Source organism: Macaca nemestrina, chromosome 18, assembly GCF_043159975.1.
Source record: "Macaca nemestrina isolate mMacNem1 chromosome 18, mMacNem.hap1, whole genome shotgun sequence".
NCBI classification, from domain to species: Eukaryota; Metazoa; Chordata; class Mammalia; order Primates; family Cercopithecidae; genus Macaca; species Macaca nemestrina.
In genome coordinates this window covers 27,289,349-27,311,796 of record NC_092142.1, presented here as the reverse complement: position 1 = coordinate 27,311,796, position 22,448 = coordinate 27,289,349, and the positions used below count along the sequence as shown (strand labels likewise).

Below are 22,448 nucleotides of genomic sequence, written 5' to 3'. Positions count from 1 at the left end.
GGCCTTCCCTAAGCTCCAGGCCCCTGCCAGGGGGAATGGCTCTTCTGAGGCCTCCTTCCCTGTAGCAGACACCCGAGTCACCACCCCAGGGAGCCTGGGGAGAGGGAGTGAGGGCAGGCCGAAGACCCCGGCACCCCATTACCGCCGTGACAGCATGGAGTCAGCGCCATGAATGTCTATAAATATCACACGGGCTTGGGTGACAGGGCGTCCCGCCTGACTCCATCCCGACCTCCCTCCTCCCTCCTGGGTCCATTTCCTCTGGCACAGGAGGGGGCCTTAGAAACAGAGGGAAAGGAAAGCGATTGGATCCGGTCCCCAGTACCATCCGTGGGACCAGTGTGGAATTAGGCAGCAGCCCTGGGAGGTTCTTAGGCTCCTCCTAAGGTCTCTGAGTCTGGCTGGGCATCAACCTCTCCAGCCGCCCCCAAGGTGGTTTCCATGTGTCTGTCAACCCACCTGTGCATCTCCCTGGCCTCACCTCCACCCATTCACTCTCCAGCCTGTGCTGCCGGCCCTGCTCCTCCACACCTGTTTCCTGCTCACCCCCCCGCTTCTCTCTCGCCCCATCCGTCCTGTCTTGTCCATGTTCCCACCTTACTTTCCCCAGCTCCTCACCTCCCTGCCTCCCTGAGATGCTCAGACCCAGCTGTCAGGTTCCTGATATGTGGTCCCCTCCATTACCACCCTACGCCCCCTGCTGCCTTGAGTCCTGCCCACACATACCTTCCGCTCACTCCTCTCCTGCCTTGCCCTCCACTGTTCTCTTGGTTGCCCTCGATTTTCTCAATTTCCATATTTTCCCGTTTCTCCCTGCCTTCCCTGGCTGTCCACTTCATTCTCTCACCCCAATACCCCTTCTCTCTAACACACCCTGTTTTCCCTGAGTTCTTTCCTTGCCTTTCCTCGTTGTCTTTCTCACTCCTGTCTCCCATTCTCAATTCTAGCTTCTTGTCCTACAGCTGGACTGTCCTTAATTTCGCCTCTAGTCATTCAGTGGGCATTTATTTAGCATGTATTATGTGCTGAGCAGTATGCCTGCCCATCCCTTCTCAGGGCTCACAGCCAGTGGGAAGAGATGTGGGAATTCAAGACCAACCTGAGAACAGAATGAGACTCCAGCTCGCCATGGACACGGGGGCAGAAGGGATGGGTGTCACGATGGGTGGTTGCCAGCTTCAGGAGCTCATGCCAAGGGCCTGATGCAAGCCCTGGGAGCCTCCCTGAGACCTGAAGGATGGATGAGGAGAATGAGTCAGACACAGATTGGGTTTTTCTTAGGAAGGAAGAAAATTCCATTCCCAAGTGACCTCCCTCTTCCCTACTCTCTCCACAGTGGGAGACAAAGTCCCTGCAGACATCCGAATCCTCGCCATCAAATCCACCACCCTGCGGGTTGACCAGTCCATCCTGACAGGTCTGCTGGCCTGGGTGGGAAGATGCTTGGGGGTGGGATGTGGGAAGGAAGAGGCAACAAGGGGGAGGTGAGTGGAAAGACAGAGAACCCTCACTGTCTGAGCAACATAGAGAGACCCTGTCTCTAAAAAAATTTTTAAAAATTAGCTGGGCATGTTGTTGAGTGCCTATAGTCCTGACTACTCAGGATGCTGAGGCGGGAGGATCACCTGGGTACAGGAGGTCAAGGCTGCAGTGAGCTGTGATCACACCACTGCACTCCTTTCTGGGCAACCCTGTCTCTATCAAAATACAAACAAAAGGCTGGGCAAAGTGGCTCATGCCTGTAATCCCAGCACTTTGGGAGGCCAAGGTGGGTGGATCACCTGAGGTCAGGAGTTAGAGACCAGCCTGGCCAACATGGTGAAACCCTGTCTCTACCAAAAAATACAAAAATTAGCCAGGCATGGTGGCAGGCACCTGTAGTCCCAGCTACTCAGGAGGCTGATGCAGTAGAATCGCATGAACCCAGGAGGCTGAGGCTGCAGTGAGCCAAGATCATGTACTGCACTCCAGCCTGGGCAACAAGAGCAAGACCCCATCTCAAAAAAAAAAAAAAAAAAAAGCGAAAGCCAAAAAAAAAAAACCAGCACTGGGGCCTCCCCCTGGCTCACTAGCAGTGGCTGTGGCAGTGGCAGCACTGTTTGACACGTTTTCTTTTTTTTTTTTTGAGATGGAGTCTTTTTTTTTTTGAGATGGAGTCTTGCTCTGTCACCCAGGCTGGAGGGCAGCGGCGCAGTTTCGGCTCACTGCAACCTCTGCCTCCCGGATTCAAGCAATTCCCTGCTTCAGCCTCTGGAGTAGCTGGGATTACAGGCGTCCACCATCACACTCAACTAATTTTTGTATTTTTAGTAGAGACAGGGTTTTACCATCTTGGCCAGGCTGGTCTTGAACTCCTGACCTCGTGATCTACCTGCCTCAGCCTCCCAAAGTGCTGGGATTACAGGTGTGAGCCACCCACTGCGCCCAGCCTGCTTGATGTTTCCATCTGTCCCAAGCCTGAAATGGGATGAGTAGTGGGAGAAGGCTGGACGCTGTTGCCCACTCTCTAGATAGCCGCGAGCCTACCCCTTCCACATGGACATAGGGTCACACACACCTCGAGAACTGTCCTGTCTCCTTCAGCCTCCTAAAAAATCCTCCAGGGAGGAGACATGAGATTCTATGACAAGATAGGGGGTTCAGATACACTGAAAACCATGGCTGCTAGGCAGGGTGTGGTGGCTCATACCTGTAATCCCAGTGCTTTGGGAGGCTGAGGCAGGAGAATTACTTGAGGTCAGGAGTTTGAGACCAGCCTGGGCAACACAGCGAGACCCCATCTCTATAAAAAAATTTAAAAAAATTAGCTGGGTGTGGTGATGTGCACCTGTAGTCCCAGCTACTTGGGAGGCTGAGGTGGGAGGATTGCCTAAGCCCAGAAGCTTGAGGCCACAGTGAGCTATGATTACCACAGCAGTCCAGCATGGACAACAGAGCAAGACCCCATCTCTATAAATTTTTTTCTTTAATTAGTTGGGCATTGTACTGCACACCTGTAGTCCCAGTTGTTTGGGAGGCTGAGGTGGGAGGATCACTTGAGCCCAAGAGTTTGAGGTTGTAGTGAGTTATGATCACACCACTGCATTCTAGCCTGGGCAACAGAGCAAGACCCTGTCTCTATAAAACCACCATAGCTGCTTCTGTTTCTGCACTGGCAGGGAGAAGCGAAGAAGAGGCAGAAAACATTCCCCATGGTCCCAGGGGTCAAGGGCTAGGCTGGCCCAGGCCTGCTGCTGAGTCCCTGCTCTTAGGGTGAGGGAGGCATGGTTCTAAGGGTGGGTCCCCCTTCCTCCCAGAAACATGCTTGACAGTTGAAAGTGTGGTTCCAAATATGTCCACTTATTTGATTTTTACCCAATATATTGTTTTGCAGTGTACATGTCCTCGTCCCCATTTTACAGAGGAGCACATGGAAGTTAGGTGATCAGTCACACAGCTTGTTAGTGGTCAAGCCGGGCTCGGGTCTTTTTTTTTTTTTTTTTTTTTGAGATGGAGTCTTGCTCTGTCGCCCAGGCTGGAGTGCAGTGGCCGGATCTCAGCTCACTGCAAGCTCCGCCTCCGGGGTTTACGCCATTCTCCTGCCTTAGCCTCCCAAGTAGCTGGGACTACAGGCGCCCGCCACCTCGCCCGGCTAGTTTTTTGTATTTTTTAGTAGAGACGGGGTTTCACCATGTTAGCCAGGATGGTCTCGATCTCCTGACCTCGTGATCCACCCATCTCGGCCTCCCAAAGTGCTGGCATTACAGGCTTGAGCCACCGCGCCCGGCTCAAGGTCTTTTTAAGAGCAGTAGACTTCTGGCCGGGCACGGTGACCTGTAATCCCAGCACTTTGGGAGGCTGAGGTGGGCAGATCACTTGAGGTCAGGAGTTCGAGACCAGCCTGGCCAACATGGTGAGACCCCGTCTCTACTAAAAATACAAAAAAAAATTAGGCAAGTGTGATGGCATGTGCCTGTAATCCCAGCTACTTGGGAGGCTGAGGCAGGAGAATTGCCTGAACCTGGGAGGCAGAGGTTGCAGTGAGCTGAGATCTTGACACTGCACTCCAGCCTGGGTAACAAAATCGAAACTCTGTCTCAAAAAAAAAAAAAAAGGAGCAATGGACTTCCTAGCTGCCTTCAGTGGCTTCTTCCAGAGTCCAGACAACCCCCAGGATGGCTACTTGGTCCTTACCAGGAGCTGTCCTGCTGAGCAGGGAGTTAGGCGTGGGAAGCCTGGGAGAAGGACATGATGTCATCTGAAAACCCCTTGGCCCCTTCTCCACAGGCGAGTCTGTATCTGTCATCAAGCACACGGAGCCCGTTCCTGACCCCCGAGCTGTCAACCAGGACAAGAAGAACATGCTTTTCTCGGTGAGCAATCTGGGACCAGCTGTCACACGCTTAGTCAAGCCAGGTGCCCGGGTTGGAGAGAAACATGGCGGTGTGAGAAGAGATGGCGTGGGGGAATGCGGCATGAAGGTCACCTCTTGCCTGATTCCCTGCCTTCTCTTTCCCTTCCCAGGGCACCAACATTGCAGCTGGCAAGGCCTTGGGCATTGTGGCCACCACCGGCGTGGGCACTGAGATTGGGAAGATCCGAGACCAAATGGCTGCCACAGAACAGGACAAGACCCCTTTGCAGCAGAAGCTGGATGAGTTTGGGGAGCAGCTCTCCAAGGTCATCTCCCTCATCTGTGTGGCTGTCTGGCTCATCAACATTGGCCACTTCAACGACCCTGTCCATGGGGGCTCCTGGATCCGTGGGGCCATCTACTACTTTAAGATTGCTGTGGCCTTGGCTGTGGCTGCCATCCCCGAAGGTACGAAAGCCTTTCTTTTCTCCTCCCATTTGCAATCCCATCTGCAAAGACTCCTTTTCTTTCTTTCTTTCTTTTTTTAATTTTTTTCTTTTTTGTTTTTTTGAGACAGAGTCTTGCTCTGTCACTCAGGCTGGAGTGCAGTGGTGTGATCTCGGCTCACTGTAAGCTCCGCCTCCCGGGTTCATGCCATTCTCCTGCCTCAGCCTCCCCAGCAGCTGGGACTACAGGCACACACCACCACGCCTGGCTAATTTTTTTGTATTTTTAGTAGAGACGGGGTTTCACTGTGTTAGCCAGGATGGTCTCAATCTCCTGACCTCGTGATCTGCCCGCCTCGGCCTCCCAAAGTGCTGGGATTACAGGCGTGAGCCACTGTGCCCGGCCTTTTTTTTTTTTTTTTTTTTTTTTTTTTTTGAGATCGAGTCTCTCACTGTCACCCAGGCTGGAGTGCAGTGGCACAATCTCGGCTCAGTGCAACCTCTTCCTCCTGGGTTCAAGTGATTCTCCTGCCTCTGCCTCCCAAGTAGCTGGGATTACAGGTGCACGCCACCAGGCCCGGCTAATTTTTGTGTTTTCAGCAGAGACGAGGTTTCACCATGTTGGCCAGGCTGGTCTCGAACTCTGGGCTCAAGCAATCCACCTGCCTTGGCCTCCCAAAGTGCTGGGGTTACAGGCGTGAGCCACCACGCCCGGCCCAAAGACCCCTTTTCCAAGTAAGGTAACATTTACAGGCTCCAGGGATTAGGATCTGGTATCTTTAGGGACCATTATTGTTTGTTTGTTTGTTTGTTTGTTTGTTTAATAGAGACAAGGTCTCACTCTTGTTGCCCAGGCTGGAGCATGGTATCACAATCATAACTCACTGTAATCTCAAACTCCTGGATTCAAACAATCCTCTTGTTCCAGCCTCCCAAGTAGCTGGTACCATAGGCAATCACCACCATGCCCAGCTAATTTTTAAATCTTATCAGAGGAGTCTCGCTGTGTTGCCCAGGTTGGTCTCAAACTCCTGACCTCAAGTGATCCTCCCACCTCAGCCTCCCAAAGTGCTAGGATTACAGGTGTGCACCAATAGTAGCTGGGGGCTACTATTTAGCAGACTACAGACCACACCCTCCCTCCCCTTGCAGGTTCCCTCACGCCCTCCCTCCCTCCCCACAGGTCTTCCTGCAGTCATCACCACCTGCCTGGCCCTGGGTACCCGCCGGATGGCAAAGAAGAATGCCATTGTAAGGAGCTTGCCCTCCGTAGAGACCCTGGGCTGCACCTCTGTCATCTGTTCCGACAAGACAGGCACCCTCACCACCAACCAGATGTCTGTCTGCAAGGTCAGGAGCAGTGTGGGCAGCGCACTCAGTCAGAAGGCTGCCTGTGGGGGTAAAATGGGCCCTCCAAAGATAGAGGTCTCCCTTCATCACTGCTGGCTTCTCATCTGGGCCTGCAAAATGCTCAAAGGGCAGTAGAACACCATCCTGTCTGCCATGAAGGGGATCAGAGAGGACCCTTGTGTCCCAGCCAGACAGCTCACTCTGACAACCATCCATGCACCAGGCACTGCCACATATTGTCTCTCATCCCCCACAATAGCCCATTCAGAGGACGGTCTCATTAACTTCATTTTTTTTAATTAAAGAAAATTATTATGATTTTGAGACAGAGTCTCACTCTGTCACCCAGGCTGGAGTGCAGTGGTGTGATCTTGGCTCACTGCAACCTCTGCCTCCTGGGTTCAAGCGATTCACCTGCCTCAGCCTCCCTAGTAGCTGGGACTACAGGTGCCTGCCACCATGCCCGGCTAATTTTTTTGCATTTTTAATAGAGACAGGATTTGCCATGTTGGCCAGGCTGGTCCTAAACTCCTGGCCTCAAGTGTTGTGCCCCCGTTGGCTTCCCAAAGTACTGGGATTATAGGTGTGAGCCACAGCACCCAGCCTAACTTCCTTTTTTAGAAGAGAAAAAGGCTCAGAGATTACATGACTTCCCCCAAGATGCACAGTTAAAAAGTAACAGAGTTGAGTTTCAAACTCAAGTCTGTGTGGCCCCAAAGCTTCTGCCTGTGAAGTGGATGGCTCTCCTGAATGGTCACTCATGACAGGGCCCGCCCAGCCTGCCAACACTGACCGTGAACAGCATTTCCTAAAGCGTGGCCCTTAATCTTTTCTGTGCCTCACACCCCTTTGCAGTTGAGCTCTTCTCAGGATAATATTTCAAATGCATATTAATAAAATAAAACAGGCCAGGCGCAATGGCTTACGCCTATAATCCCAACACTTTGGGAGGCCAAGGTGGGCAGATCACGAGGTCAGGAGTTCGAGATGAGCCTGGCCAACATGGTGAAACCCCATCTATACTAAAAATACAAAAAGTAGCTGGGCATGGTGGTATGTGCCTGTAATCCCAGCTACTGGGGAGGCTGAGGTAGGAAAATCGCTTGAACCCAGGAGGCAGAGGTTTCAGTGAGCCGAGATCACTCCACTGCACTCCAGCCTGGGTGACAGAGTAAGACTCTGTCTTAAATAATAAAATGAAATGCAAAGAAATAAAATAAAATAAAATAAAACAGGCTGGGGGTGGTGGCTCACGCCTGTAATCTCTTTGGGAGGCCAAGGTGGGAGGATGGGGATCACTTGAGCCCCGAAGTTCGAGACCAGCCTAAGCAACATAGTGAGAGTCCATCTCTACCAAAAAAAAAAAAAAAAAAATAGCCCGATGTGGTGGTGCACACTTGTAGTCCTAGCTACTCAGGTGGCTGAGGCAGGAGAATCACTTCAACCCAGAGGATTGCTTGAGCCAGGAGGTCAAAGCTACAGTGAGCAGTGATCACACCACTGTACTCCAGCCTGCACAACAGAGCGAGACCCTCACACACATAAAAAAATAAAATAAAATAGGGCCAGGTACAGTGGCTCATGCCTGTAATCCTAGCACTTAGGGAGGCTGAGGCAGAAGGATCGTTTGAGCCCAGGAGTTTTAGACTAGCTTGGGCAACACAGTGAGACCACATCTTCTTAAAGATAAAATAGAAAATTAAAAAATAAATAAACAACACAGGATTCTGGGTTTTTTTGTTTTTGTTTTTGTTTTGATGGAGTCTCACTCTGTTACCCAGGCTGGAGTGCAGTGGCACAATCTCGGCTCACTGCAACCTCCACCTCCCAGGTTCAAGCAATTCTCCTTCCTCAGCCTCCCAAGTAGCTGGGACTGTGGGCACATGCCACCACGCCCAGCTAATTTTTGTATTTCTAGTAGAGACGGGGTTTCGCCATGTTGACCAGGCTGGTCTCTAACTCCTGACCTCAAGTGATCTGCCTGCCTCGGCCTCCCAAAGTGCTGGTTTACAGGAGTGAGCCACTGTGTCTGGCCAGGATTCTGTTTTAAAAAGATATAGGAGGCAGGGCACTGTAGCTCACGCCTGTAATCCCAGCACTTTGGGAGGCAGAGGCAGGCGGATCACAAGATCAGGAGATCGAGAACATCCTGGCTAACAAGGTGAAACCCCGTCTCTACTAAAAATACAAACAATTAGCTGGGCATGGTGGCAGGTGCCTGTAGTCCCAGGTACTCGGGAGGCTGAGGCAGGAGAATGGCGTGAACCTGGGAGGTGGAGCTTGCAGTGAGCCGAGATTGTGCCACCGCACTCCAGCCTGGGCAACAGAGCAAGACTCCATCTAAAAAAAATAATAATAATACATAGGAAGCCAGGCACAGTGGCTCACGCCTGTAATCCCAGTACTTTGGGAGGCCAAGGTAGGTGGATCACCTGAGGTCAGAATTTCGAGAATAGCTTGTCCAACATGGCAAAACCCCATCTCTACTGAAAATACAAAAATTAGCTGGGTGTGTTGGTGGATGCTTGTAGTCCCAGCTACTAAGGAGGCTGAGGCAGGAGAATCGCTTGAACCCAGGAGGTGGAGGTTACAGTGAGCTGAGATCACGCCATTGCACCCCAGCCTGGGCAACAAAAGCAAAACTCCATCTCAAAAAAAAATAAAAAAGCCTAGGCACAGTGACTCACGCCTGTAATCCCAGCACTTTGGGAGGCCGAGGTGAGCAGATCACCTGAGGTCAGGAGTTCGAGACTAGCCTGACCAATATGGAGAAACCCTGTCTCTATAAAATACAAAATTAGCTGGGCGTGGTGGCACATGCCTGTAGTACCAGCTACTTGGGAGGCTGAGGCAGGAGAATCACTTGAACCTGGGAGGTAGAGGCGGTGAGCCGAGATCGTGCCATTGCACTCTAGCCTGGGCAACAAGAGCAAAACTCTGTCTCAAAAAAAAAAAAAAAAGTAGCCAGATGCGGTGGCTCACACCTGTAATCCTAGCACTTTGGGAGGCCAAGGCAGACGGATTACCTGAGGTCAGTTTGGTCAACATGGTGAAACCCCGTCTCTACTAAAAATACAAAAAATTAGCCGGGCATGGTGGTGGGCACCTGTAATCCCAGCTACTTGGGAGGCTGAGGCAGGAGAATTGCTTGAACCCAGGAGGCAGAGGTTGCGGTGAGCTGAGATCGCACCATTGCACTCCAGTCTCGGCAACAGAGAGAGACTTTGTCTCAAATAATAATAATAATTAAAAAATGAAAATAACAAAGTAAAAAATATAAAAATACATATGAAAAATACATAGGGTTACAGAAGAAATCAATGATTGTGAAATATAGTTCTATCAAAATATTTTAAAAACAACTTTGTAATTTGGCAACATACATGCTTCTTTATTAAGGCATTAAATAGGGAGTTCTCGCAGTGGGTCTAAGCACTATCATAATGTTGAAGCAGTGGTGAGCATAAATTATGCTATTTTGAGAGATCTGCAACAGCGGTAATGTGATAGGAGGAAAGTATCTGTGATTAAATTGGTGACAGTCACAGGTTTTGCTAATACTAATGTGGTCTGTTGACAACATGCATAACTGGAAGGAAATGTCAAATGTCAGCGTGAGAACAAGAAAAGCTGTCATTTTTTTCTTGGCTGTCTCAGTTCTTGGGCTCCTTGAGGGGTCTTCCACTGACCTCAGGCCAAGAACCCCTGCCCTACACAGAGTTTTGTGGAAGACTACACCCATGAACTAGAAATTGCTGTTCTGAGAAGCAAGGGCTGTGTGGTCAGATCAGGGCGAGAAAGGCTGTAACCCTGGCTCCTGGGAGAGCCCCGTAACGCCTGCTGGTATTTGAAAGCCTTAGAGGAGGCTGACTGTGTAAAGAAGACGGATTCTGCTTTGTTTAACCCAGAGGTTCCCAAGTTTTTTCTGACCACAGAACTTTTTTGTCTTGGAACCCATCTTAACAATCTCTCTTCTCGGGAATGAAAAGCCCAGTCTCTGTTGCGTTTGCCCAGGGTTCAGGGTAGGCCACTCCTCCTGCGCACTGCGTTCTCCACATCCCTCTAACGCACAGGCCACAAAGCCAGACCACAGACTCGTGTGACTCGGCTCCTGTCGTGTTTCATAAAAATGAATGAATTCTCACACCTGTAATCCCAGCACTTTGGGAGGCCAAGGTGAGTGGATCACTTGAGGTCAGGAGTTCGGGACCAGCCTGGCCAACATGGCGAAATTCTGTCTCTACTAAAAATACAAAAATTAACTGGGTGTGGTGGTGCTTGCCTGTACTCCCAACTGCTCTGGAGGCTGAGGCAGGAGAATCACTTGAACCCGGGAGGCGGTGGTTGCGGTGAGCCGAGATTGCACCAGCATGGTCAGCAAGAGTGAAACTGCATCTCAAGAAAAAAAAAGAATTGCCCATATTTTTGAAAGTCAAGAGGCTGGGCATGGTGGTTGCCTGTACTCCCAGCATCATGGTGGGTACCTGTACTCCCAGCACTTTGGGAGGCCAAGGCAGGAAGATCACTTGAGCCCAGGAGTTCAAAACCAGCCTGGGCAACATAGTGAGACCAAATTTCTTTTTTTTTTGAGACGGAGTCTGGCTCTGTCGCCCAGGCTGGAGTGCAGTGGCCAGATCTCCGCTCACTGCAAGCTCCGCCTCCCGGGTTCGCGCAATTCTCCTGCCTCAGCCTCCCGAGCAGCTGGGACTACAGGCGCCCGCCACCTCGCCCGGCTTATTTTTTATTTTTTTATTTTTTGTATTTTTAGTAGAGACGGGGTTTCACCGTGTTAGCCAGGATGGTCTCGATCTCCTGACCTCGTGATCCGCCCGTCTCGGCCTCCCAAAGTGCTGGGATTACAGGCTTGAGCCACCATGCCCGACCGTGAGACCAAATTTCTACCAAAAAGAAAAAAAAGAAAAGAGAGAGCGAGAGAGACAGGCATGGTGGCATGTGCCTGTGGCCCCAACTACTTGGGTAGGCTGAGGTGGGAGGATCACTTGAGCCTGGGAGGTCGAGGCTGCAATGAGCTATGATCACACCACTGTATTCTAGCCTGGGCAACAGAGCAAGAACCTGTCTCAAAAAAAAAAAAAAAAAAAAGAAAGAAAAAGTCAAGAGATTTCACAGGAAGATAACCTGAATTTCTAGCTCTTCCTGCAAAACTGGAAGATCTGGCCACGTGCAGCTGGAGCTATAGACGGTCCAGGTGCCAACAGGTCGGCTGTTTTCCACAGTCCCTACCACACCTTATTGTGTTCCATCTTATTTTATTAACTGATCTACAGAAGCTCCAGCATAGCTTGCAGTCACTCTTGTTTGTGTGTGTGCGTGTGTTTTATTTATTTATTTATTTTTTTGAGAGTTTGGCTCTTGTTGCCAGGCTGGAGTACAATGGCACGATCCTGGCTCACTGTAACCTCTGCCTCCCGGCTTCGAGCGATTCTCCTGCTTCAGCCTCCAGAGTAGCTGGGATTACAGGCGCGTGCCACCATGCCTGGCTAATTTTTGTATTTTTAGTAGAGACAGGGTTTCACCATGTTGGCCAGGATGGTCTTGAACTCCTGCCAGGTGATCCACCTGCCTCAGCCTCCTAAAGTGCTGTGATTACAGGTGTGAGCCACCTCGCCCAGCCTCAGTAACGATTGTTTTATGGCTTTGATGGAGAATGATTGCAACAGCTTGGTGGGAAGTGGGTAGGGTATACGGGGGGTGGGGGACAGGGAGGGGTGAGTAGGAGGGTGGGAGGGTAGGTGTTGGCAGCACAGGCCTCCTTTGATGCAGGCGCCCACCTCGGGATGGGGAGAGGTGGACATCTGTGTGCCTGCCCTTCTCCCCTGCAGATGTTTATCATTGATAAGGTGGATGGGGACATCTGCCTCCTGAATGAGTTCTCCATCACCGGCTCCACTTACGCTCCAGAGGGAGAGGTGTAAGTCACCCAGGCAACTTCTCCCCAGCTCCTCACGCCCCTCCCCACACCCCCTTTCTCCCTGGGACCCTCCATGTGGTTTTGCTTTCCTTTCACTCTCCCCTTCCTCCCTGACCTTGTTCTCTCCTGATATCCAAGTTGGCTCTCCCTACTGTCCTTCCTGACCCTCGGCTGCCTGCTCTTCCTGTGCCCTCTCTGCATCTCATTCCCTGTTCTTCTCCACTGTCTCTGTCCCTTCCTCCTCCGACCCTGCTGCCAGCTTGAAGAATGATAAGCCAGTCCGGCCAGGGCAGTATGACGGGCTGGTGGAGCTGGCCACCATCTGTGCCCTCTGCAATGACTCCTCCTTGGACTTCAACGAGGTAACCTCTCCTTCCCCTTCCAGTTGGCTCAGAGTCTGAGCCTCCTCTGAAGGCCAGGAGGAAAGGGTTGGAGGAAGGGGACCCAGTACACCCAGTCCTCTGCCAGCGTGCAAGGGAGGCAGTGGCTTGCTTCCTTCTTACACTAGGTGGAAGGTGGGTGTGACAGGTGGGAGCCTGGGGCACCTACTTCCTCTTCCTCCTCTGCCCATCTCAGGCCAAAGGTGTCTATGAGAAGGTTGGCGAGGCCACCGAGACAGCACTCACCACCCTGGTGGAGAAGATGAATGTATTCAACACAGATGTGAGAAGCCTCTCGAAGGTGGAGAGAGCCAACGCCTGCAACTCGGTGAGCCTGCAGAGCCCCTGCCACAGGGCCATCTCCACTCTATGCTGCACAGACCAGAGGAAGGCAGAGGCCCTGGTTGGACTGGGTAGAGCCTAGTGCCTGTGCTGGGACCCCACCCAGGCAGTGGACGGCCCCCCACAGCTTCTCCGCAGGCTGATGTGGGTGGGACCCATTGTCCCTGGTGCTGCCTGGCAGCTATGCCCTTGATGGATCTATGATCACTTCTGCCTGCTGTGTCCTGAGTTGAAGTGGACAAAGCTGGACACGGAAACTACAAGGGACCCATCCAGGAGCAGCCCCAACTTCATCTGTTATCCCTTTGTTTCTAGAAGCACACTTGCTTTCAGCAGATCATGAGTCCTGACTTAGGATTTAGGAAATGTGGCTGCTGCACCTACAGGGAAAGCCTTTCCTTGCCCAGATGAACTCAGCCACTTCTGGGACTGTCACTCCCAGTTATTGCTATTGATACTTGCTGAACGTCTCCATTAAGCACCTCTCTCTGGTGAATTATATTCCCCACATTTCTCTCTCTCTTTTTTTGTATATACAAAATGCTCATTGCTACTTTATTTAATATAACAAAAAAGCAGGTGAGACACAGAGACTCACGCCTGTAGTTCCAGCGTCCTGGGAGGCTGAGGTGGGAGGATCACTTGACCCCAGGAGTTCAAGACCGGCCTAGGCAACACAGTGAGACCCCATCTCTACAAATAAAAAAAAAAAAAAGGGCCAGGCGCGGTGGCTCACGCCTGTAATCCCAGCACTTTGGGAGGCCGAGGCGGGCAGATCACGAGGTCAGGAGATTGAGACCATCCTGGCTAACACGGTGAAACCCCGTGTCTACTAAAAATACAAAAATTATCTGGGCATGGTGTCAGGTGCCTGCAGTCCCAGCTACTCGGGAGGCTGAGGCAGGAGAATGGCGTGAACCCGGGAGGCGGAGCTTGCAGTGAGCTGAGATTGCGCCCCTGAGCTCCAGCCTGGGCAACAGAGCAAGACTCCGTCTCAAAAAAAAAAAAAAGATAGAAAAATATTAGTTGGGTGTGGTGGTACAAAACTGTCCTCTAGCTACTAGGAAGGCTAAGGTGCGAGGACTGCTTGAGCCTAGGAGGTCAAGGCTATAGTGAGCAGTGATTGCACCACTGCACTGCAGCCTGGGCAACAGAGGGAGACCCTGTCTTAAAAATAAACAAACAAACTGAAAGCAACTTAAATACCTATCAATAGAGGATTAATTTTAAAAATTTATAAATTATAATGCAAACATAAATTTTTATTTATTTATTTTTGAGATGGGGTCTTGGCCTGTCGCCCAGGCTGGAGTGCAATGGCTATTCATAGGTGCGATCATAGCGCACTGTGGCCTTTAACTCCTGGCCTCAAGTGGTCCTCCTGCCTCAGCCTTTCAAGTAGATGAAGCTATAGGCATGCACCACTTCTCCTGGCTATTGATTTTCTGTTCCTTTTTTTTTTTTTGAGACGGAGTTTTGCTCTGTCGCCCAGGGTGGAGTGCAGTGGCCGGATCTCAGCTCACTGCAAGCTCCGCCTCCCGGGTTCACGCCATTCTCCTGCCTCAGCCTCCCGAGTAGCTGGGACTACAGGCGCCCGCCACCTCGCCCGGCTAGTTTTTTGTATTTTTTAGTAGAGACGGGGTTTCACCGTGTTAGCCAGGATAGTCTCGATCTCCTGACCTCGTGGATCCACCCGTCTCGGCCTCCCAAAGTGCTGGGATTACAGGCTTGAGCCACCGCGCCCGGCCTATTTTTGTTTTGTTTTTTGGAGAAGTATCCATGATACATTTGGTGAAAAAGGCTTTCATTCTTTTTGTTTGTCTGTTTTGAGACAGTCTTGCTCTGTCACCCCATTCTGGAGTACAGTGGCACGATCTCAGCTCACCACAACCTCCGCCTCCCGGGTTCAAGCAATTTTCCCGCCTCAGCCTCCCTAGTAGCTGGAATTACAGATGCAAGCCACCACGCCCAGCTAACTTTTTGTATTTTAGTAGAGATGAGGTTATTTTTTTTGAGACAGAGTCTTTCTCCTTTGCCCAGGCCAAAGTGCAGTAGAGCGATCTCGGCTCACTGCAACCTCCGCCTCCCAGGTTCAAGCAATTCTCTTGCCTCAGCCTCCTGAGTAGCTAGAATTACAGGCATGCACCACCACACCCAATTAGTTTTTGTATTTTTAGTAGAGATGGGGTTTCACCATGTTGGTCAGGCTGGTCTCGAACTCTTGACCTCATGATCCTCCTGCCTCAGCCTCCCAAAGTGCTGGAATTACAGGCGTGAGCCACTGCACCTGGCCTTCATTTTTTTTTTTTTTTTTTTTGAGACAGAGTTTCACTGTTGTTGCCCAGGCTGGAGTGCAATGGTGTGATCTCTGCTCACCGAACCCTCCGCCTCCCAGGTTCAAGTGATTCTCCTGCCTCAGCCTCCCGAGTAGCTGTGATTACAGGCATGTGCCACCACGCCCGGCTAATTTTGTATTTTTAGTAGAGACGGGGGTTCTCCATGTTGGTCAGGCTGGTCTACTACTAAAAAATACAAAAATTAGCTGGATGTGGTGGCGTGTGCCTAAAATCCCAGCTACTCAGGGGGCTAAGGCAGGATTGCGCCACTGCACTCCAGCCTGAGCAACAGAGCAAGACTCCATCTCAATATAAATAAATAAAAATTAATTCAAATTAAATAATATACAGAGCACCTCCAATGCTCCACAGCAATTGCTCAGTTGTACCAATTGTACAGTGCAGATCACAGAACATTTCTATCATTACTGAAAGTTATAGGGCCAGGTGTGGTGGTTCATGCCTGTAATCCCAATGCTTTGGGAGGCCAAGGCAAGAGGATTGCTTGAGGCCAGGAGTGAAACCAGGCTGGACAACATAGGGAGACTCTATCTTTAAAACACTTTTTTAAAATTAGCCTGGAGTGGTGGCATACACCTGTGGTCCCAGCTACTCAGCTGGCTGGGAGGCTGAGGCAGGAGGATTGCCAGAGCCAAGGCTGCAGTGGGCCATGATCACGTCACTGTACTTCAGCCTGGGAGACAGCGCAAGACCCTGTCTCTAAAGAAAAAATAAGTAAATAAAAATAAACAAACAATGAAAGTTTTTTTTCTTTTATTTGAGACGGAGTCTTGCTTTGTCACACAGGCTGGAGTGCAATGGCGCGATCTTGGCTCACTGAAACCTGTGCCCGGCCAATTTTTGTATTTTTAGTAGAGACGGGGTTTCACCATGTTGGCCAGGCTGGTCTCGAACTCCTGACCTCAAGTGATTAACCCGCCTCAGCCTCCCAAAGTGCTGGGATTACAGGCATGAGCTACCGCGCCTGGCCGATAATGAAAGTTCTATGGGACAGTGCCACAATAGGCCATCCTGTTTCTCCTGTGCTTTAACCTGGGACCCTGAAGCACCATGGCAACACTAGCCTTGGGATTTTCTCCTTTTGTGCTGTAGGGACCAGACTTAGCGTTCGTCTCAGCCTTAGCTTGGGGTCTGCTCTGACCTCCAGATTCTTTTTGACCATTTTTAAGAGACCTGGTCTCCCCTCCCTGTCTCCTCTCCAGGTGATCCGCCAGCTAATGAAGAAGGAATTCACCCTGGAGTTCTCCCGAGACAGGAAGTCCATGTCTGTCTATTGCTCCCCAGCCAAATCTTCCCGGGCTGCTGTGGGCAACAAGATGTTTGTCAAGGTCAGAAATTAGAATGCGCCTCAGCCCCCTCTTCTTCCTACTCCTGGCCCCTGTCACTGTGCCCTGGAAGGAAAGTGGTGGTCTCTGAATGCTGTTCTGGTCTCCTAGGGTGCCCCCGAGGGCGTCATCGACCGCTGTAACTATGTGCGAGTTGGCACCACCCGGGTGCCACTGACGGGGCCAGTGAAGGAGAAGATCATGGCAGTGATCAAGGAGTGGGGCACTGGCCGGGACACCCTGCGCTGCTTGGCCCTGGCCACAAGGGACACCCCCCCGAAGCGAGAGGAAATGATCCTGGATGACTCTGCCAGGTTCCTAGAATATGAGGTAAGCAGCTGGGAGCCTCCCACTCTCATGAAGCTGGTGAAGGGCCGGGTCCCAGCCATCCACTCACAGCTCCACCACCCAGATCATTTCCTACCTTGTCAGTCAAGTCGATGGCTGCTTAGTGCAGGCCATGGAATCACAGGACGCTAGAGTTTCAAAGAACCTTGGAAGGCCCAGGTGCAATGGCTCACGCCTGTAATCTCAGCACTTTGGGAAGCTGAGGTGGGAACAGCACTTGAGCCCAGGAGTTCAAGACCAGCCTGGGCAATGAAGTGAGACTCCATCTCTATAAAAAAAATTTTTTTTTAATTAGCTGGTTAAATTCATGGGGGTCTGAGTAAAAAGTAAAATACATTTTTTAAAATGTTAAAAGAAAAGAGATGAACTGGACATGGTGACACACACCTGTAGTCCCAGCTACTGGGGAGCCTGAGGTGGGAGGATCACTTGAGCCCAGGAGTTGGAGGCTGCAGTGAGCCATGATTACACCACTGCGCTCCAGCCTGCATGATAAACAAGGCCCTGTCTCTAAAAACAAAATACAAAAACACACACACACACACACAAAGAAAGAATGAACCTTGGGAATCGTCTAGCCCAGTGTTACTCTAATTGTGATCTGTGCTCGGCGGTGACAAGGTGAGCCACTGGAACCAGAACATGAGCCAATGCCACTGAGCACATAGGGGGTTCAGCTGTTGTGTTTTCTGTAGCGAGACTGTCTTGAGGCAATTGATCTGTGTTCTGGCAAAGACTCCTTACTTGTACTGGACCAGCACCCAGAACGGCACCAGTCCCTCCTTTCATTTTATACAGGGGATTTCTTTTTTTTTTTTTTTTTTTGAGATGGAGTCTTGCTCTGTCGCCCAGGCTGGAGTGCAGTGGCGCGATCTCGGCTCACTGCAAGCTCCGCCTCCTGGGTTCACGCCATTCTCCTGCCTCAGCCTCCTGAGTAGTTGGGACTACAGGCGCCCGCCACCGCGCCCGGCTAATTTTTTGTATTTTTAGTAGAGACAGGGTTTCACCGTGGTCTCGATCTCCTGACCTTATGATCCGCCCACCTCGGCCTCCCAAAGTGCTGGGATTACAGGCGTGAGCCACCGCGCCCGGCCGGATTTCTTTTAAGTTGTGGGTCACAGAGTGACACTGCCAAAAGCAGAAAGCAGTACTTCACTTCCAGTTCACATTCTTTCTATGAAAGACACATTTTGGCTGGGTGTGGTGGCTCACGTCTGTAATCCCAGCATTTTGGGAGGCCAAGACAGGCAGATCACAAGGTCAGGAGTTTTGAGACCAGCCTGGCCAATATGGTGAAACTCCGTCTCTACTAAAAATACAAAAATTAGCCAGGCGTGGTGGTGGGCACCTGTAATCCCCGCTACTCCAGAGGCTGAGGCAGGAGAATCGCTTGAACCCAGGAGGCGGAGGTTGCAGTGTGCAGAGATCACACCACTGCACTCCAGCCTGGGCAACAGAGCGAGACTCCATCCTGAAAAAAAAAGACACAATTTAGGGGCCACGTATCAGGGCTCACACCTATAATGCCAGCACTTTGGGAGGCCAAGGCCAGCAGATCACTTGAGGTCAGGAGTTTGAGACCAACCTGGCCAACATGGTAAAACCAGGTCTCTACTATAAAATAAAAAAATTAGCCAGGCATGGTGGTGCGCACTTGTAATCCCAGCTACTCAGGAGGCTGAGGCAGAGAATCGCTTGAACTCGGGAGGCAGAGGTTGCAGTGAGCTGAGATCATGCCATTGCCATTGCACTCCAGCCTGGATGACAGAACAAGAGTCCATCTCAAAAACCAAAAAAGAAAAAAAGGAAAGAGACACAATTTGGGCTGGGCATGGTAGCTTATGCCTGTAATCCCAGCACACTGGGAGGCTGAGGCCAGAGGATGTATTGCGCCCAGGAGTTTGAGACCAGCCTGGGCAACATAGCAAGATCCTTTCTCTACTAAAAAAAAAAAAAAAATTAGCTGGACACGGTGGTGCATGCCTGTAGTCCCAGCTACTTGGGAGGGTGAGGTAGGAGGATCGCTTGAGCCCAGTAGATTGAGGCTGCAGTGAGCTATGATCACTCTGTTGCACCACTGCACTCCAGTCTGAGACAGAGCAATACCCTGTCTCTTAAAAAAAAAAAAAAAGGTATGATCTGGACTCATGATGGGCCTGGCACCATCAGCGCCTGCAGGTGCTTAGATGAATGAGACATTTCCTGCCTCTGAGCTTCCAAGGCCCCACTGAGGTCTGACACCAGGCCCTGAGGCTGCAAGTCTAGGGTTCAGTCTTCCCGCCCCCCACCACCACTTCCTGACCTTTCACCCCATCCCCACCCCCTACCAGCTTCCTCTAGGGGAGTTTTCCAGATCCCCATCTGACCTGTGGCTCTCTGCTGTATCTCCCCAGACGGACCTGACATTCGTGGGTGTGGTGGGCATGCTGGACCCTCCACGCAAGGAGGTCATGGGCTCCATCCAGCTGTGCCGTGACGCTGGGATCCGGGTGATCATGATCACTGGGGACAACAAGGGCACAGCCATTGCCATCTGCCGGCGAATTGGCATCTTTGGGGAGAACGAGGAGGTGGCCGATCGTGCCTACACGGGCCGAGAGTTCGATGACCTGCCTCTGCCTGAACAGCGGGAAGCCTGCCGACGTGCCTGCTGCTTCGCCCGCGTGGAGCCCTCGCACAAGTCCAAGATTGTGGAGTACCTGCAGTCCTTCGATGAGATCACAGCCATGGTGAGAGGCCCCAGGCGGCTGGGCCTTAGTGTTCATGGAGATGACCAGATGACTGTGCTGGGGAGAATGGGGCCCAGGGCAGGAGGGCCCTGGTAAGATGCAAGAAGGGTGGGGATTCAGATCCTGAAGGAAGAGTCTAAAGGAGGATATGTGGGCTGGGCCTGTAATCCTAGCACTTTGGGAGGCTGAGGTGGGCAGATCACTTGAGGTCAGGAGTTCGAGACCAGCCTGGGCAACATAGCAAGACCTCATCTCTACTAAAACAAAATTTTAAAAATAAATTTAGCCTCACAGTGGCACATGTTTGTGGTCCTAGCTACTTGGGAGCCTGAGGTGGGGGGATCACTTGAGCACTGTAGTTTGAGGGTGCAGTGAGCTATGACTGCACTACTGAACTTCAGCTTAGGCAGCAGAGTGAGACCCTCTCTCTAAAAAAAAAAAAAAAAAAAATGAAGGCCGGGTGCAGTGGCTCACACCTGTAATCCCAGCACTTTGGGAGACCGAGGCAGGTGGATCACGAGATCAGGAGATCGAGACCATCCTGGCTAACACGGTGAAACCCTGTCTCTACTAAAAATACAAAAAATTAGCCAGGCGTGGTGGCGGGCGCCTGTAGTCCCAGCTATTCGGCAGGCTGAGGCAGGAGAATGGCGTGAACCCAGGAGGCGGAGCTTGCAGTGAGCCGAGATTGCGCCACTGCACTCCAGCCTAGACATCAGAGCGAGACTCCGTCTCAAAAAAAAAAAAAAAAGCCAGGCACAGCGGCTCACGCCTGTAATCCCAAAACTTAAGGAGGCTGAGGCAGGCAGATCACCTGAGGTCAGGAGTTTAAGACCAGCCTGGCCCAACATGGCAAGACCCCATCTCTACCAAAAAATACAAAAATTGGCCGTGCATGGTAGCACGTGTCTGTAGTCCAGTTACTCGGGAAGCTGAGACAAGAGAACTGCTTGAACCTGGGAGGCGGAGTTTGCAGTGAGCCGAGATTGCGCCACTCCATTCCAGCCTGGGCGACAGAGTGAGACTCAGTCTCCAAAAAAAAAAAAAAAAAAGTATGCCAATCTTTGTTCTAAACTGAGCTTTTGGCCAGGTGTGGTGGCTCATGCCTGTAATCCCAATACTTTGGGAGGTTGAGGCAGGAAGACTGCTTGAACCCAGGAGTTCGAGACCAGCCTGGGCAACACAGTGAGACCTCATCCCTAAAATAAAAACTTTTTTAAAAAGGAGGGATGTGGGCCGGGCGCGGTGGCTCAAGCCTGTAATCCCAGCACTTTGGGAGGCTGAGACGGGCGGATCACGAGGTCAGGAGATCAAGACCATCCTGGCTAACACGGTGAAACCCCGTCTCTACTAAAAAATACAAAAAACTAGCCGGGCGAGGTGGCGGGCGCCTATAGTCCCAGCTACACAGGAGGCTGAGGCAGGAGAATGGCGTAAACCCGGGAGGCGGAGCTTGCAGTGAGCTGAGATCCGGCCACTGCACTCCAGCCTGGGTGACAGAGCGAGACTCCGTCTCAAAAAAAAAAAAAAAAAAAAAAAAAAAAAAAGGAGGGATGTGGGAAGGTGCCCTAAGCCCACCTCCTCCTCCTCCCTCAGACAGGTGATGGCGTCAATGACGCCCCCGCCCTGAAGAAGGCCGAGATTGGCATTGCCATGGGATCTGGCACCGCTGTGGCCAAGACTGCCTCTGAGATGGTGCTGGCCGACGACAACTTCTCCACCATCGTAGCTGCTGTGGAGGAGGGCCGCGCCATCTATAACAACATGAAGCAGTTCATCCGCTACCTCATTTCCTCCAACGTGGGCGAGGTGGTCTGGTGAGCAGCTGGGTGGGCGTCCAGGAGGAAGCCGGGGTCAGGGTGGGGTGGCTGCAAGTCTGGGAGGCAGGACAGAGATGTGACCACCTCCTTCCCACAGCATCTTCCTGACTGCTGCCCTGGGGCTGCCCGAGGCCCTGATCCCGGTGCAGCTGCTGTGGGTGAACTTGGTGACTGACGGGCTCCCAGCCACAGCCCTGGGCTTCAATCCACCAGACCTGGACATCATGGACCGCCCCCCCCGGAGCCCCAAGGAGCCTCTCATCAGTGGCTGGCTCTTCTTCCGCTACATGGCAATTGGGGGTGAGCTGGAGCGGTCCCTTGATCCTCCCCACCCCTCGGGACTAACCCCCTCTCTGGGACACCAGCTTCCCCACGCAGGTGCTGAGAGGGTCTTCTTCCTTGGCCAGCCTGTCCATGGCCACTTGAGGCCCTCAACCCTCGATGCCTCCCATCTCCCCAGCTCTAACCCCCAACTCCCCTCTCTCCACCACAGGCTATGTGGGTGCAGCCACCGTGGGAGCGGCTGCCTGGTGGTTCATGTACGCTGAGGACGGGCCTCATGTCAACTACAGCCAGCTGGTAGGGGGAGGCCACAGAGGAGGGGACCAGGAGGGTGCGGGGATGCAGGAGGGGACCAGGAGGGTGGCATGGAGGTGGCCCTGGACCTCGGTCTCCCATACCTTCCTTGCAGACTCACTTCATGCAGTGCACCGAGGACAACGCCCACTTCGAGGGCGTAGACTGTGAGGTCTTTGAGGCCTCCGAGCCCATGACCATGGCCCTGTCCGTGCTGGTGACCATTGAGATGTGCAACGCACTCAACAGGTGGGCCCTCCCCCGCTATGCCCGCCACCCTCCCCTGAGGCCACTGCCCATGTCCTCCACTGTGCCACCTGCCTCCTCCCTCCTCACTGCGCCTTCTCCCTCCCCTTTCTCTCTGCAGCCTGTCCGAGAACCAGTCCCTGCTGCGGATGCCACCCTGGGTGAACATCTGGCTGCTGGGCTCCATCTGCCTCTCCATGTCCCTGCACTTCCTCATCCTCTACATTGACCCCCTGCCGGTGAGGTTTCTTCCGCCCAGGGCCA

The 22,448-nt window shown here is 52.0% G+C and overlaps 1 protein-coding gene across 1 annotated transcript in view; it reads left to right on the top strand.

Annotated features, from left to right (window-relative positions):
- Nucleotides 1-22,448, top strand: part of LOC105482864 (ATPase sarcoplasmic/endoplasmic reticulum Ca2+ transporting 1) — a 28,524-nt gene that overhangs the window by 4,792 nt on the left and 1,284 nt on the right. The window contains exons 6-20 of the mRNA XM_011743243.2: nt 1,337-1,417; nt 4,267-4,352; nt 4,504-4,801; nt 5,963-6,129; nt 11,973-12,061; nt 12,321-12,423; nt 12,638-12,769; nt 16,343-16,468; nt 16,577-16,795; nt 19,207-19,542; nt 21,139-21,359; nt 21,460-21,662; nt 21,856-21,941; nt 22,054-22,187; nt 22,306-22,423. Coding sequence (XP_011741545.2) covers nt 1,337-1,417; nt 4,267-4,352; nt 4,504-4,801; nt 5,963-6,129; nt 11,973-12,061; nt 12,321-12,423; nt 12,638-12,769; nt 16,343-16,468; nt 16,577-16,795; nt 19,207-19,542; nt 21,139-21,359; nt 21,460-21,662; nt 21,856-21,941; nt 22,054-22,187; nt 22,306-22,423 — 2,399 coding nt within the window. The remainder of the gene's footprint in view (nt 1-1,336; nt 1,418-4,266; nt 4,353-4,503; nt 4,802-5,962; nt 6,130-11,972; nt 12,062-12,320; nt 12,424-12,637; nt 12,770-16,342; nt 16,469-16,576; nt 16,796-19,206; nt 19,543-21,138; nt 21,360-21,459; nt 21,663-21,855; nt 21,942-22,053; nt 22,188-22,305; nt 22,424-22,448) is intronic.